At 43.8% G+C, this 14,902-nt stretch overlaps 1 protein-coding gene across 1 annotated transcript; it reads left to right on the forward strand.

Moving 5' to 3' along the window:
* Positions 1 to 512: 512 nt before the first annotated feature.
* On the forward strand, positions 513 to 1,019 carry LOC128070131 (histone H2B-like). The gene has a single exon (XM_052663434.1). It carries the CDS (start codon positions 513 to 515, stop codon positions 1,017 to 1,019), a length of 507 nt encoding a protein of 168 aa, XP_052519394.1.
* Positions 1,020 to 14,902: the final 13,883 nt, after the last annotated feature.

The following is a 14,902-nucleotide window of genomic DNA, read 5'->3' on the forward strand; positions in this document are numbered from 1 at the left end:
GAAAGAGCTGGAGCTATGGAGGACTGTCATACTCTCTCAGGAAGCTTTAACTGATTATTTCATTTTCCAAATTAGGTGACTTTCACTGAGTTTGGCTGAAAGTGAAAGTGAAGTCACTCAGTCATGTCCGACTCTTTGCCACCCCATGGACACCAGGCTCCTCCGTCCATGGGATTTTCTAGGCAGTGGTACTGGAGTGGGTTGCCACTTCCTTCTCCATGGGATCTTCCCAACCCAGGGATCCAACCCAGGTATCCCGCATTGTAGACAGACACTTTACCATCAGAGCCACCAGGGGAGATGGGCTGACCGGGGGTTAAACATGGGGGAGGGGCAGGGCAAGAGTTGAGAGGCGGGACATCCAGTGTCACGTGACATGAGCTGCCATAGTAACAGGCCTCACTGCCTTGCATCCAATCAGATATGGACAGTGTCTGTGACGTCAGGGAAAGCGGGGCCTATAAATTCGGCCAACGGCCTTCAACGGCCTCACTGTTCTTCTGGGCTGCGCTATGGAGAATGGTGGCTCTGCCGTGTTGGAACCATCCTCTGACAGCCATGAGGAAGACGTGATCATCATAGACACCAGCACCTCCGAAGCTGAGCCCTCTGAAACGGAGATGGCGAAAGCAGAGACCTCGAAACCAGAGCCGTATGATGCGGAACCAAAAAAGGCAAAGCAGAAGACAGCTAAGGGCCGCCGTTGCCGTTGCCGTCGCCGCCGCTGCCGTCAGGGCAATTTCTCCAGCTTTGCTACCTATTTCCCTCGGGTGCTGAAGCAAGTACACACAGGCCTGAGTCTTTCCCGTGAGTCCGTGAACGTCCTGGATTCGTTTGTGAAAGATATGTTCGAGCGGATTGCCGAAGAGGCCGGGCGTCTGGCCCACAGCAACAAGCGCTGCACCATCATGACCGAAGACATCGAGACAGCTGTGCGTCTTCTGTTGCCTGGGGAGCTCGGCAAGTATGCCACGTCCGAGGGCACCAAGTCGGTCATCAGATACCACCTCTCCGGATGAACTGCTTCAGGACTGTCTGACCATTGCAAACCAGACTTAAGGGTTCTCCCCTTAGGCCCTACATTTAATCTTTAAAACATTTCTACCCCAAAGAAAACATTAAAAACCTCATTAACTTTGCTTCAATATGTGTCGGTTGTGTCATTTGTTCGATGGAAAATCGTGTCATTTTTTCTTAACATGTTGCAACTCGTCACTTTCCTAAATGGTTATTTCTATTCGTGCTTTCTCAGTCATTTTAGGGATCTTTATGGTCAAAATTCTTTCCCTAAAAGTTTCATTGGCCTTTCCCATTTTCATTCTCCCATCTATATTTAGGTATCATCCAGAGATTTTTATATGAGTATAGCAACCGATAAAAACCAGTGTGGTCTTCCCCGGGTGGCTCAGCAGTAACGAATCCGCCTGCAATGCAGGAGTCGCAGGAGAGGCAGGGTCCATCCCTGGGTCATAAAGATCCCCGGGAGGAGGGCATGGCAACCCTCTCCAGTATTCTTTCCTGGAGAATCCCATGGAGGGAGGAGCCTGGTGGGCTACAGTTCATAGGGTCTGCAAAGGGTCGAACACCACTGAAGCAAGGTAGCATGCAGGCTCACAAGGAGCAGTGTGTGTGTGTGTGTGTGTGTGTGTGTGTGTGTGTGTGTGTGTGCTCAGTCACTGTCATGTCCGACTCTTTCTGACCCCATGGACAGGAGCCATGGATAGGAGCCCGCTGGGCTCCTATCTCCTTGAAATTTTCCAAGCAAGAATACTGAATTGGGTTGTCATTTCCTACTCCAGGGGATCTTTCTGACCAAGGGATAGAAGCTGTGTCTCTTTCGTCTCCTGCATTGGCAGTCAGATTCTTGACCACTGCACCAGCAGTAGCAGATATAAAAATCACATTCTATTCCTTCAATCCCAATTCACTTCTATGTGTAAAGTAGGACTCAAACACAGTGTAAAATAAGAAAATTCTAAATTTCTGGAATCAAGCGCCGTATCTTTTGAAATTAAATTATCCAGATTTCTCTGATCTTATTTTTTGTTTGCAACCCAGAACATTTTGCTTTAAAAAAAAAAAAAGAAAGAAAACAAAAATCCTGACTGAATTGCAAACTTGCAGGGATGATGGGAGAGTCCAGTGACAGAGAATGTAGCCGCAGTCTCCACAGTAGCAGCCAATGAGGGACTGGTAGCCCATGAGCCAAAGCAATTGGCCAAACGTATGGTGGAGGGAGGAGAGATGAACAAATAACAACCTTCCTGTGACACTCAGCCTAAAGATGGAGAGGGAACATGGGGTGATAGTTTCCCTGATGTTTTTCCATTCAAGCACCTGCTTTTAACTATGGCGACTGAAGTACAGGCATCCATTTCTTGGGGCTTCCCAGGTGGTGCTAGTGGTAAAGAACCTGCCTTCTTATGTGGGAAACGAAGAGCCATGGATTCAGTCCCTGGAGTGGGAAGATGCCCTGGAGAAAGGCATGGCAATCCACTCCAGTATTCTTGCTGGAAGGGCCCATGGACGGAGGAGCCTAGTGGGTTACAATCCATAGGGTCTCAAAGAGTCAGACACGACTGAAGTGGCTTAGCATGCACGCATCCATTTCTTGGGTCTTCCCAGGTGGTGCCGGCAGTAAAGAACCTGCCTGCAATGCAGGAGACACAGGAGACCCAGGTTCTGTCCCTAGATGGAGAAGGTTCCCTGGAGGGGGGCATGGAAACCCACTCCAGTATTCTTTCCTGGATAATTCCCAGGGACAGAGGAGCCTGATGGGCCACAGTTCATAGGGCCACGAAGAGTGGGACACAACTGAAGAGACTTAGCTCACATGCATGCACCCATTTCTTGTTGAGGGAGATGCCTCTAGCTCCTTGCATCAAAATAAGAAGGAAGAGGATGTTCAGCAGTTAAGAGAAATGAGATGACTTCTTCTTCTACCTCAAGTATTTGACTGCTATTGCTTATGATAGTATTTACTGAATTTAATGTGCATTGTGTTTTCTTCTTGGTGCATTGACATTTTTATTTCTAAAAGTATATTGCTGAATTTCAAAGTAGTTGGTGATTTTCCTATTCCTTTTATTTTTGTTTGTTTTGAGATATGTTTTTTTTAATTAATTAATTTTTTATTGAAGGATTATTGCTTTACAGAATTTTGCTGTTTTCTGTCAAACCTCAACATGAATCAGCCTAGGGTATACATATATCCCCTCCCTTTTGGAACTCCCTCCCCATCTCACCCCTCTAGGTTGATGCAGAGCCCTGGTTTGAGTTTCCTGAGCCATAACAGCAAATTCCCGTTCAGTTCAGTTCAGTTCAGTCACTCAGTCGTGTCCGACACTTTGCGACCCCATGATCGCAGCAGGCCAAGCCTACCTGTCCATCACCATCTCCCGGAGTTCACTCAGGCTCACGTCCATTGAGTCCGTGATGCCATCCAGCCATCTCGTCCTCGGTCGTCCCCTTCTCCTCCTGCCCCCAATCCCTCCCAGCATCAGAATCTTTTCCAATGAGGCAACTCTTCGCATGAGGTGGCCAAAGTACTGGAGCTTCAGCTTTAGCATCATTCCTTCCAAAGAAATCCCAGGGTTGATCTTCAGAATGGACTGATTGGATCTCCTTGCAGTCCAAGGGACTCACAAGAGTCTTCTCCAACACCACAGTTCAAAAGCATCAATTCTTTGGTGCTCAGCCTTCTTCACAGTCCAACTCTCACATCCATACATGACCACAGAGAAAACCATAGCCTTGACGAGACGGACCTTAGTCGGCAAAGTAATGTCTCTACTTCTGAATATGCTACCTACATTGCTCATAACTTTTCTTCCAAGGAGTAAGCATCTTTTAATTTCATGGCTGGAATCACCATCTGCAGTGATTTTGGAGTCCCCCAAAATAAAATTTGACAATGTTTCTACTGTTTCCCCATCTATTTCCCATGAAGTGATGGGACTGGATGCCATGATCTTCATTTTCTGAATGTTGAGCTTTAAGCCAACTTTTTCACTCCCCTCTTTCACTTTCATCAAGAGGCTTTTTAGCTCCTCTTCACTTTCTGTCATAAGGGTGGTGTCATCTGCATATCTGAGGATTTTGATATTTCTCCCGGCAATCTTGAGTCCAGCTTGTGTTTCTTCCAGTCCAGCATTTCTTATGATATACTCTGCATGGAAGTTAAATAAGCAGGGTGACAATATACAGCCTTGACGTACTCCTTTTCCTCTTTGGAACCAGTCTGTTGTTCCATGTCCAGTTCTAACTGTTGCTTCCTGACCTGCATACAGATTTCTCAAGAGGTAGGTCAGGTGGTCTGGTATTCCCATCTCTTTCAGAATTTCCCACAGTTGATTGTGATCCACACAGTCAAAGGCTTTGGCATAGTCAATAAAGCAGAAATAGATGTTTTTCTGAAACTCTCTTGCTTTTTCCATGATCCAGCGGATGTTGGCAATTTGATCTCTGGTTCCTCTGCCTTTTCTAAAAGGAGCTTGAACATCAGGGAGTTCACAGTTCATGTATTGCTGAAGCCTGGCTTGGAGAATTTTGAGCGTTACTTTACTGGCGTGTGAGATGAGTGCAATTGTGCAGTAGTTTGAGCATTCTTTTGCATTGCCTTTCTTTGGAATTGGAATGAAAACTGACCTTTTCCAGTCCTGTGGCCACTGCTGAGTTTTCCAAATTTGCTGGCATATTGAGTGCAACACTTTCACAGCCTCATCTTTCAGGATTTGAAACAGCTCAACTGGAACTCCATCACCTCCACTAGCTTTGTTCGTAGTGATGCTTTCTAAGGCCCACTTGACTTCACATTCCAAGATGTCTGGCTCTAGATTAGTGATCACATCATCATGATTATCTGGGTCATGAAGATCTTTTTTGTACAGTTCTTCTGTGTATTCTTGCCACCTCTTCTTAATATCTTCTGCTTCTCTTAGGTCCAGACCATTTCTGTCCTTTATCGAGCCCATCTTTGCATGAAATGTTCCCTTGGTATCTCTAATTTTCTTGAAGAGATCTCTAGTCTTTCCCATTCTGTTCTTTTCCTCTATTTCTTTGCATTGATCGCTGAAAAAGGCTTTCTTATCTCTTCTTGCTATTCTTTGGAACTCTGCATTCAGATGCTTATATCTTTCCTTTTCTCCTTTGCTTTTTGCCTCTCTTCTTTTCACAGCTATTTGTAAGGCCTCCTCAGACAGCCATTTTGCTATTTTGCATTTCTTTCCCATGGGGATGGTCTTGATCCCTGTCTCCTGTACAATGTCACGAACCTCATTCCATAGTTCATCAGGCACTCTATCTATCAGATCTAGACCCTTAAATCTATTTCTCACTTCCACTGTATAATCATAAGGGATTTGATTTAGGTCATACCTGCTTGGTCTAGCGGTTTTCCCTACTTTCTTCAATTTGAGTCTGAATTTGGCAATAAGGAGTTCATGATGTGAGCCACAGTCAGCTCCTGGTCCTGTTTTTGTTGACTGTATAGAGCTTCTCCATCTTTGGCTGCAGAGAATATAATCAATCTGATTTCGGTGTTGACCATCTGGTGATGTCCATGTTACATATGGTAATGTAAATTTCCATGTTACTCTTTCTTTGCATCTCACCCTCTCCTCCCCTTTCCCTCTGTCCATAATTCTATTCTCCTATTTCTTTTTTAAAAGATTGATTTCAAGATTACTACATCCTTGGAGAGAGAGAAAGCACTCTGCGATTTCAGTCCTTTGTAATTTATAAAGCTTTTCATTAGAACTTAATATTTCATTATATTTTAAACTATTCATTTTGAACGTTAAGCAACAAGGATATGCTGTACAGCACAGAGAAATATACCAATTATCTAATAATAAATGTAAACAGAGTATAATATATAAAACAACTGAAGCACTATGTTGTAAACCTGAACAAATATAATATTGCAACTCATGAATATATCCATAAAAAAATTTAAAGTTGAGAAGAATTTATCAGTACCACTGTTATTGGATGTAAAAATCTGTGAAGGATTTGATTCTCAGCAAAACAATGAGAGAAAAGCTAGGAGGATCTACAAAATTCCAACCTCTTGCCTCCAGCTGTAGTATTTCCTCTAGGTCAGTCATGACAGAGTTCGGTAAGTTCTGAATTATTTTCCTAGCAATTTCATTTCCCAGTTTATTCTCATTCTCCCAAAGTGTACTATGGAGTTCTTCAGAAGCAGTTTATGTGTGATATACAATACATAGAGTGAAGAAACTGATATACTCATCCACTACCTCTAGTATATTTCCCGCACATATCCCAGTTCATTTACATATTTTCCACATATCCTAGTTAATCAAACATTTAAATATATAAATGAGGACTGATATATAGTACAGAACCAGCAAAACAAAAATTTCACACACATTTCAATTTTCTAATTTCCTGACTTTGGAAATTGTTTTAAACATTCATACAGGAGAACAAGACGGCAGAGGAACAGGTGGATGTGGAGTACATCTCTCTCCACGGATACATCAGGAATACACCTTCAGACACAGAAGTGCATGCAGAACACCAGCTGACAGTGGACAGGAGTCATTGACCAGCGGAAAATAATATAGACCCACCCAAACCTTGGTAGGATGAAGGAACTAGGGGCAAAAACAGGAGTGTGAGTAGGACTGGACCTGCCCTCGGCAGGTGGGGGAACTGAAGCAGGGGTCCGATCCCCACATCAGGGCAATTGTCTGAGTCAGAGGAGAAGCATTTAAGGCTGAGAGTGAAACAGCTGATCTGTGGCAGCTGAAATGGAATGAGAATCAGACAGTCCTTGCAACCGTACATACCCAAGACGGGGATGCAGATCCCCTGGAAGGTGCAGCAGCTGGTAGCTGGAGTTTAGGGATTGTGGAGCAATCCCAAAGTGAGGGCTGCTGCAACTGTGGAGAGACTTATCAAGGGGATGTGAGGAAGGAGACTGTGGTGGGAAATGCCTGTGGAGGAAAGCCAGGCAGCCATGGAAGCTAGGCGATACTGCTGAGTCACGTTTGGGGATGGAGCCATCTCCATAGCCTCTCTCTCCCCACAGTGCCAGCATTGGCAGCTGAACAATAGAGAGGCTGGCCCAGCAAGCACCTGACGCACTGAACTACAGAGTAGGACCCCACCCAAGGTGCCCCTTTAAGTGCCTGATGTGCCAATCTACAGAGTAGGACCCCAGCTAGGGGTGCCCTTATATGTGCCTGATGTGCCAAACAACAGAGAAGGTCTCCAGGCAAGGAAGCCCTCTAAGTGCCTGAACGGGTGGAGCTGCAGAGAAAGACTGGTCAAAGAGGCCTTCTGTTTGCCAGCTACAATAGGCTTGAAGAAAGCCTCTGATAGGGCCATAATTCCTGTGCTGGAGGCAGTCTGTGTCCCTGCACACTTGGTGCCACCAGGGTCCCCACAGCTGTGCCACCTTCACCCTCAACTCTCACTAGGGCAGAGCTGCCACAGGCAAAAAACGTCTTGCGCCTCTGCATGTGTGGTTGCTTTGGTAGTGTCCTACTTTTTGCGACCTTGGAGACAGGCCTACCAGGCTTCTCTGTCAGGGAGCAGCGTTCTCCAGGCAAGAATACAGAAGCGTGTGGGCCAGTACTGGTTTCCACAGCTGTGTGGCGCTGGAGTGGCCCTGAGGAGATACCCCATGTCCAAGGGCAGAGAAGCCCCAGCAAGACGGTAGGAGGGGTGAACTCGCCTTTAGAATCACACTCCATCTCCGCCAGAGACACTCAGAGGGCTCAAACAAACCTTGTGTGCACCAGGACCCAGAGACCCCACATAGACTGAGAGAGAACTGGGTTTGAGTGTCTCCTGTGTAGGTATGGGTCAGGAATGGACTGTCGCAGGGGCAGGGGCCCTGGGTGCAGCAGACTTGGGTATGGCATAAGCCCTCTTGGAGGAGGTCACCATTAACCCCACCATAGAGCAGCCAGGACTTACACAGGACTGGGAAATAGACTCTTGAAGGACACAAACAGAAACCTGTGCACACCAGGACCCAGGAGAAAGGAGCAGTGACCCCACAAGAGACTGACCCAGACTTGCCTGGGAGTGTCCAGGAGTCTCCAGTGGAGACATAGGTCGGTGGTGGCCTGCTGCAGGGTTGGGGACACAGAGTGTAGCAGTACATGCATGAGGCCTTTTGAAGGAAGTTGCCATTATCTTCATTACCTCCACCATAGTTTACAGTGAAGTCGCTCAGTCGTGTCCGACTCTTTGCGCCCCCATGGACAGTAGCCTAGCAGGCTCTACAGTCCATGGGATTTTCCAGGCAAGAATACTGGAGTGGGCTGCCATTTTCTTCTCCAGGGGATCTTCCCAACCCAGGGATCGTACCTGGGTCTCCTGCATTGCAGACAGATGCTTTACCATCTGGGCCATTAGGGAAGCCCCCACCACAGTTTCACCCAAGGTAAATAAGAGGGAGGGAACACAGCTCCACTCATCAACAGAAAATTGGATTAAAGATGTATTGAGCATGGCCCCACCCATCAGAACAAGACCCAGTTTCCCCCTCAGTCAGTCTTTCCCATCAGGAAGTTTCCATAAGCCTCTTATCCTTCTCCACCATAGGGCAGACAGGCGTGAAACCACAATCACAGAAAACTAACCGACATGATCACGTGGGCCACAGCCTTGTCCAACTCAGTGAAACTATGAGCCATGCCATGTAGGGCCACCCAAGATGGACAGGTCATGACGGAGGGTTCAGACAAAATGTGGTCCACTGGAGAAGGGAATGGCAAACTACTTCAGTATTCTTGCCTTGAGAACCCCATGAACAGTATGAAAAGGCAAAAACATAGGACACTGAAAGATGAACTCCCCAGGTGGGTAGGTGCCCAATATGCTACTGGAGATCAGTGGAGAAATAACTCCAGAAAGAATGAAGAAATGGAGCCAAAGCAGAAACAACACCCAGTTGTGGATGTGACTGGTGATGGAAGGAAAGTCTGATGCTGTAAAGAGCAATATTGCATAGGAACCTGGAATGTTAGGTCCGTGAATCAAGGCAAATTGGAAGTGCTCAGACAGGAGATGGCAAGTGTGAACATCAACATTTTAGGAATCAGTGGACTGGAATGGTTGAATTTAACTCAGATGACCATTATATCTACTACTGTGGGCAAGAATCCCTTAGAAGAAAGGGAGTAGCCATCATAGTCAATAAAAGAGTCTGAAATGCAGTACTTAGATGCAGAATGATCTCTGTTTGTTTCCAAGTCAATCATTGAATATCAGAGTAATCCCAGTCTATGCCCTGACAAGTAATGCTGAAGAAGCTGAAATTGAATGGTTCTATGAAGACCTACAAGACCTTCTAGAACTAACACCCCCCAAAAGATGTCCTTTTCATTATAGGGGACTGAAATGCAATAGTAGGACGTCAAGAGATACCTGGAGTAACAGGCAAATTTGGCCTTGAAGTGCAGCATGAAGCAGGGCAAAGGCTAATGGAGTTTTGCAAAGAGACTGCACTGGTCATAGCAAACACCCTCTTCCAACAGCACAAGAGGGGACTCTACACATGGAAATCACCAGATGGTCAACACCAAAATCAGACTGATTATATTCTTTGCAGCCAGAGATGGAGAAGCTCTATAAAGTCTGCAAAAACAAGACCAAGAGCTGACTGTGGCTCAGATCATGAACTCTTTATTGTCAAATTCAGACTTATATGGAAGAAAGAAGGGAAAACCATTAGACCATTCAGGTATGATCTAAATCAAATCCCTTACAATTATACAGTGGAAGTGACAAATAGATTCAAGGGATTAGACCTGCTAGACAAAGTGCCTAAAGAACTATGAACAGGGCTTCATGACATTATACAGGAGACAGGGATCAAGACAATCCCCAAGACAAAGAAATGCAAAAAAGCAAAATGGCTGTTTGAGGAGGCCTTACAAATAGCTGTGAAAAGAAGAGAAGTAAAAAGCAAAGGAGAAAAGGAAAGATATACCCAATCAAATGCAGAGTTCCAAGAACAGCAAAGAGAGTTAAGAAAGCCTTCCTTAGTGATCAGTGCAAATAAATAGAGGAAAACAATAGAATGGGAAAGACTAGAGATCTCTTCAAGAAAATTAGAGATACCAGGGGAACATTTCATGCAAAGATGGGCACAATAAAGGAAAAAAATGGTATAGACTTAACAGAACCACAAGACACTAAGAAGAGGTGGCAAGAATACACAGAAGAACTATCCAAAAAGGATCTTCATGACCTAGGAAATCATGATGGCATGATCACTCATCTAGAGCCAGACATCCTGGAATGTGAAGTCAGGTGGGCCTTGGGAAGCATCACTATGAACAAAGCTAGTGGAGGTGATGGAATTCCAGTTGAGCTATTTCAAATCCTGAAAGATGATGCTGTGAAGGTGCTGCACTCAACATGCCAGCAAATATAGAAAACTCAGCAGTAGCCACAGGACTGGAAAAGGTCATATTTCATTCCAATCCCAAAGAAAGGGAATGTCAAAGAATGCTCAAACTACCACACAATTGCACTCATCTCACATGCTAGCAAAGCAATGCTCAAAATTCTCCAATACAGGCTTCAACAGTACATGGACGTTGAACTTCCAGATGTTCAAGTTGGATTTAGAAAAGGCAGAGGAACCAGAGATCAAATTGCCAACATCTATTGGATCATCGAAAAAGTAAGACAGTTCCAGAAAAACATCTATTTCTGCTTTATCGACTATGCTAAAGCCTTTGAGTGTGTGGATCACAAGAAACTGGAAAATTCTGAAAGAGATGGGAATACCAGACCACCTGACCTGTCTCTTGAGAGGTCTATATGCAGGTCAAGGAGCAACAGTTAGAACTGGACATGGAACAACAGACTGGTTCCAAACTGGGAAAGGAGTACATCAAGGCTGTATGTTGTCACCCTGCTTATTTAACTTATATGCAGAGTACATCATGAGAAACGCTGGTGTAGATGATGCACAAACTGTAATCAAGATTGCTGGGAGAAATATCAATAACCTCAGATATGCAGATGATACCACCCTCATGGCAGAAAGCAAAGAGGAACTAAAGAGCCTCTAGTTGAAAGTGACAGAGGAGAGTGAAAAAGTTGGCTTAAAACTCAAAATTCAGAAAATGAAGATCATGGCATCTGGTCCCATCACTTCACAGTGATGGGGAAACAGTGGGAACAGTGAGGGAGTTTTCTTGGTAGGGGGGCTCCAAAATCACTGCAGACTGTAACCATGAAATTAAAGACGATTGTTCCTTGGAAGAAAAGCTATGACCAAGCTGGACAGCATATTAAAAAGCAGAGACATTACTTTGCCAACAAAGGTCTGTCTAGTCAAAGCTATAGTTTTTCCAGTAGTCATGTATGGATGTGAGAGCTGGACTATAAAGAAGGTTGAGCAACCCCAATGACTGCAGCATTCCAGCCCCTTCCTGTCCATCGCCAACTCCCAGAGCTTACTCAAACTCATGGCCATTGAGTCAGTGAAGCCATCCAACCATCTCATCCTCTGTTTTCCCCTTCTCCTCCAAACTTCTATCTTCCCCAGCATCAGGGTCTTTTCCAGTGAGTCAGTTCTTCACATCAGGTGGCCAAAGTATTAGAGTTTCAGCCTCAGCATCTGTCCTTCCAATGAATGCTCCGGCCTGATTTCCATTAGGATGGACTGGTTGGATCTCCTCGCTGTAGAAGGGGCTCTCAAGAGTCTTCTCTAATGCTACAGTTCAAAAGCATCAGGTTTTTTGGCACTCAGCTTTCTTTAAAGTGTGACTCTCACATCCATACATGACTACTGGAAGAACCATAGCCTTGACTAGATGGACGTTTGTTAGCAAAGTAATGTCTCTGCTTTTTAATATGCTGTCTAGGTTGGTCATAACTTTCCTTCCAAGGAGGAAGCATCTTTTAATTTCATGGCTGCAGTCATGATCTTCAGTGATTTTGGAGCCCAGAAAAATGAAGTCAGCCACTGTTTCCACTTTTCCCCCACCTATTTGCCATGAAGTGATGGAATCAGATGCCTTGATCTTCGTTTTCTGAATATTGAGTTTCAAGCCAACCTTTTCACTCTCCTCTTTCACTTTCATCAAGAGGCTCTTTAGTTTCTCTTCCCTTTCTGCCATAAGGGTGGTGTCATCTGCATATCTGAGGTTATTGATATTTCTCCCAGCAGTCTTGATTCCAGCTCATGCTTCATCTAGTCCAGTATTTCGCATGATGTACTCTGCATATAAGTTAAATAAACAGGGTAACAATACACAGCCTTGACATATTCCTTTCCCTTGACTTTGGAACCAGTCTGTTGTTCATGTCCATTTCTATCTGTTGCTTCTTGACCTGCATACAGTTTTCTCAGGAGGCAGGCAAGGGGTTCTGGTATTCCCATCTCTTGAAGAATTCTCTACAGTCTGCTGTGATCCACACAGTCATAGGCTTTGGCATAGTCATTAAAGCAAAAGTTGATGTTTTTCTGGCCCTCTCTTACTTTTTTGATGATCCAACAAATGCTGGCAATATGATCTCTTGTTCCTCCGCCTTTTCTAAATCCACCTTGGTAATGCATTTCTGACTCATAGAAAGAAAAACTGATGTTTTGAAGAAGCAACTATTAGCAACATAGAAATTAAGGCATTTTCTGAAGTCACTCTTTTCAAATTGTTCACAATTGTTTCTTAGAGTAGACACCTGGACCTGCACAGAGTTTTCACTTCTGAATTTTTTCCCAGTGGATATACCAATTTCTAATTGCTGCAACAGTAAGGTATGCACTGTATTTCATGGTTGATTTTTTTTTATTTTTTATTTTTTTAAAAAAATTTATTTTTACTTTATTTTACTTCACAATACTGTATTGGTTTTGCCATACATTGACATGAATCCACCACAGATATACATGAGACTCCAATCCTGAACCCCCCTCCCACCTCCCACCCCATATCATCTCTCTGGATCATTCCCGTGCACCAGCCCCAAGCATCCTGTATCCTGTATTGAACATAGACTGGCGATTCGTTTCTTACATGATAGTATACATGTTTCAATGCCATTCTCCCAAATCATCCCACCCTCTCCCTCTCCGTCAGAGTCCAAAAGTCCGTTCTATACATCTGTGTCTCTTTTGCTGTCTCGCGTACAGGGTTATAATTACCATCTTTCTAAGTTCCATATATATGTGTTAGTATACTGTATTGGTGTTTTTCTTTCTGGCTTACTTCACTCTGTATAATCGGCTCCAGTTTCATCCACCTCATTAGAACTGATTCAAATGTATTGTTTTCAATGGCTGAGTAATACTCCATTGTGTATATGTACCACAGCTTTCTTATCCATTCATCTGCTGATGGACATCTAGGTTGTTTCCATGTCCTGGCTATTATAAACAGTGCTGCGATGAACGTTGGGGTACACGTGTCTCTCTCAATTCTGTTTCCTCGGTGTGTATGCCCAGCAGTGGGATTGGGAATGCAAACTAGTACAGCCACTATGGAGAACAGTGTGGAGATTCCTTAAAAATTGCAAACAGAACTGCCTTATGACCCAGCAATCCCACTGCTGAGCATACACATCATGGTTGATTTTAATGTAGCTTGCATAATAAGCTCTTTTTTTCCCTTCAAAATCCTTAGTTTTAATTCTCAACATTACAGAATAATAAGAAGAAATGAACATCTTGAGGGGGCTTATTGCCTAAATTCTTTTACTATTGATCTCAAAGAGAGGTCTGGAGGTGATACTGGCCCCATTCATATTTGCAATAGTCCAATAACTCTCTCTGGAATCAAATCTTGCCCCCATTTTACTCTTCAGGAGGTGGTGCTCTGTCGGAGATATAATAATTTGTTTTTGATCTCTGTGAAGAATGCTGCTGCTACTGCTAAGTCGCTTCAGTCATGTCCAATTCTGTGTGACTCCATACATGGCAGCCCACCAGGCTCCCACGTCCCTGGGATTCTCCAGGCAAGAACACTGGCTGTGAAGAATGAGCTCTGAAATTTTTGAATTTTGTAGTTTATATCACTTTTATCTCATTGTTTGCATAACAGAGATATCCTCCAAACATTTCATCATCCTAGTCAAAGGGTTACTTATAGCTTATTTTAAATATTCAAATGAAATATTTTACAATAGGATGAAATAATGAGCTTCAAAGCAAATCATAATAAATTGTAAAGGATTGAAATCCCACAGACTGCTCTCTCTCAACAGATGTCATAAGCTAAAAACTTGTTTATCAAGGAAACTAATAGAAAATTAGCAACACCATTAAAATTCATCACTCCATATATAGGAAATTTACACAAATGCAATTAAAATAAAAATCTTCCTGGACCACAAAGAAAAGGGAATGGACAAGAAAAGCCATGAACTTCAACATGAACCTGGCCATTCAAACATCTTGAAGTAAAAGGAGATACTGTAGGTTTTATATTGCTGATAATTCTCCTCTACATTGCTGTAAGGGCCTGAAGACGTGACCTGCTCTGGATTCATGTCCTTAAATCTCCATAACTAAATATAAATAAAGAACCAAAAAGAACTGGCCAAGTACCACAGTTCCTTCCCCCTTAATCTCCAGCCTGATTTTCATAGAAAGGCTATTATCTCTTGAGCTCTGGTCACTCAACCACACTTTGAGTCAAGAGCTGTGACTTACAGGCTGCCAGTACCCGACTGGCTGTACCAGTGGAGATAGATGTTTGAAATGCCTTCCCTGGACACTCTCTAATGGACATAAAATAGCAGGTCATGAAAGTTATTGTTTTAAAGATCAAAAGATTCTCTGTTAGAAAATAACTGATTAGATACATCTGTATGAAATTTTTTTCTTTTTAATTTATTATTTTACTGAAGGATAATTGCTTTACAGAATTTTGTTGCTTTCTGTCAAACTCCAGCATGAATCAGC

This window comes from Budorcas taxicolor, chromosome X, assembly GCF_023091745.1.
Source record: "Budorcas taxicolor isolate Tak-1 chromosome X, Takin1.1, whole genome shotgun sequence".
In the NCBI taxonomy this organism is placed as follows: Eukaryota; Metazoa; Chordata; class Mammalia; order Artiodactyla; family Bovidae; genus Budorcas; species Budorcas taxicolor.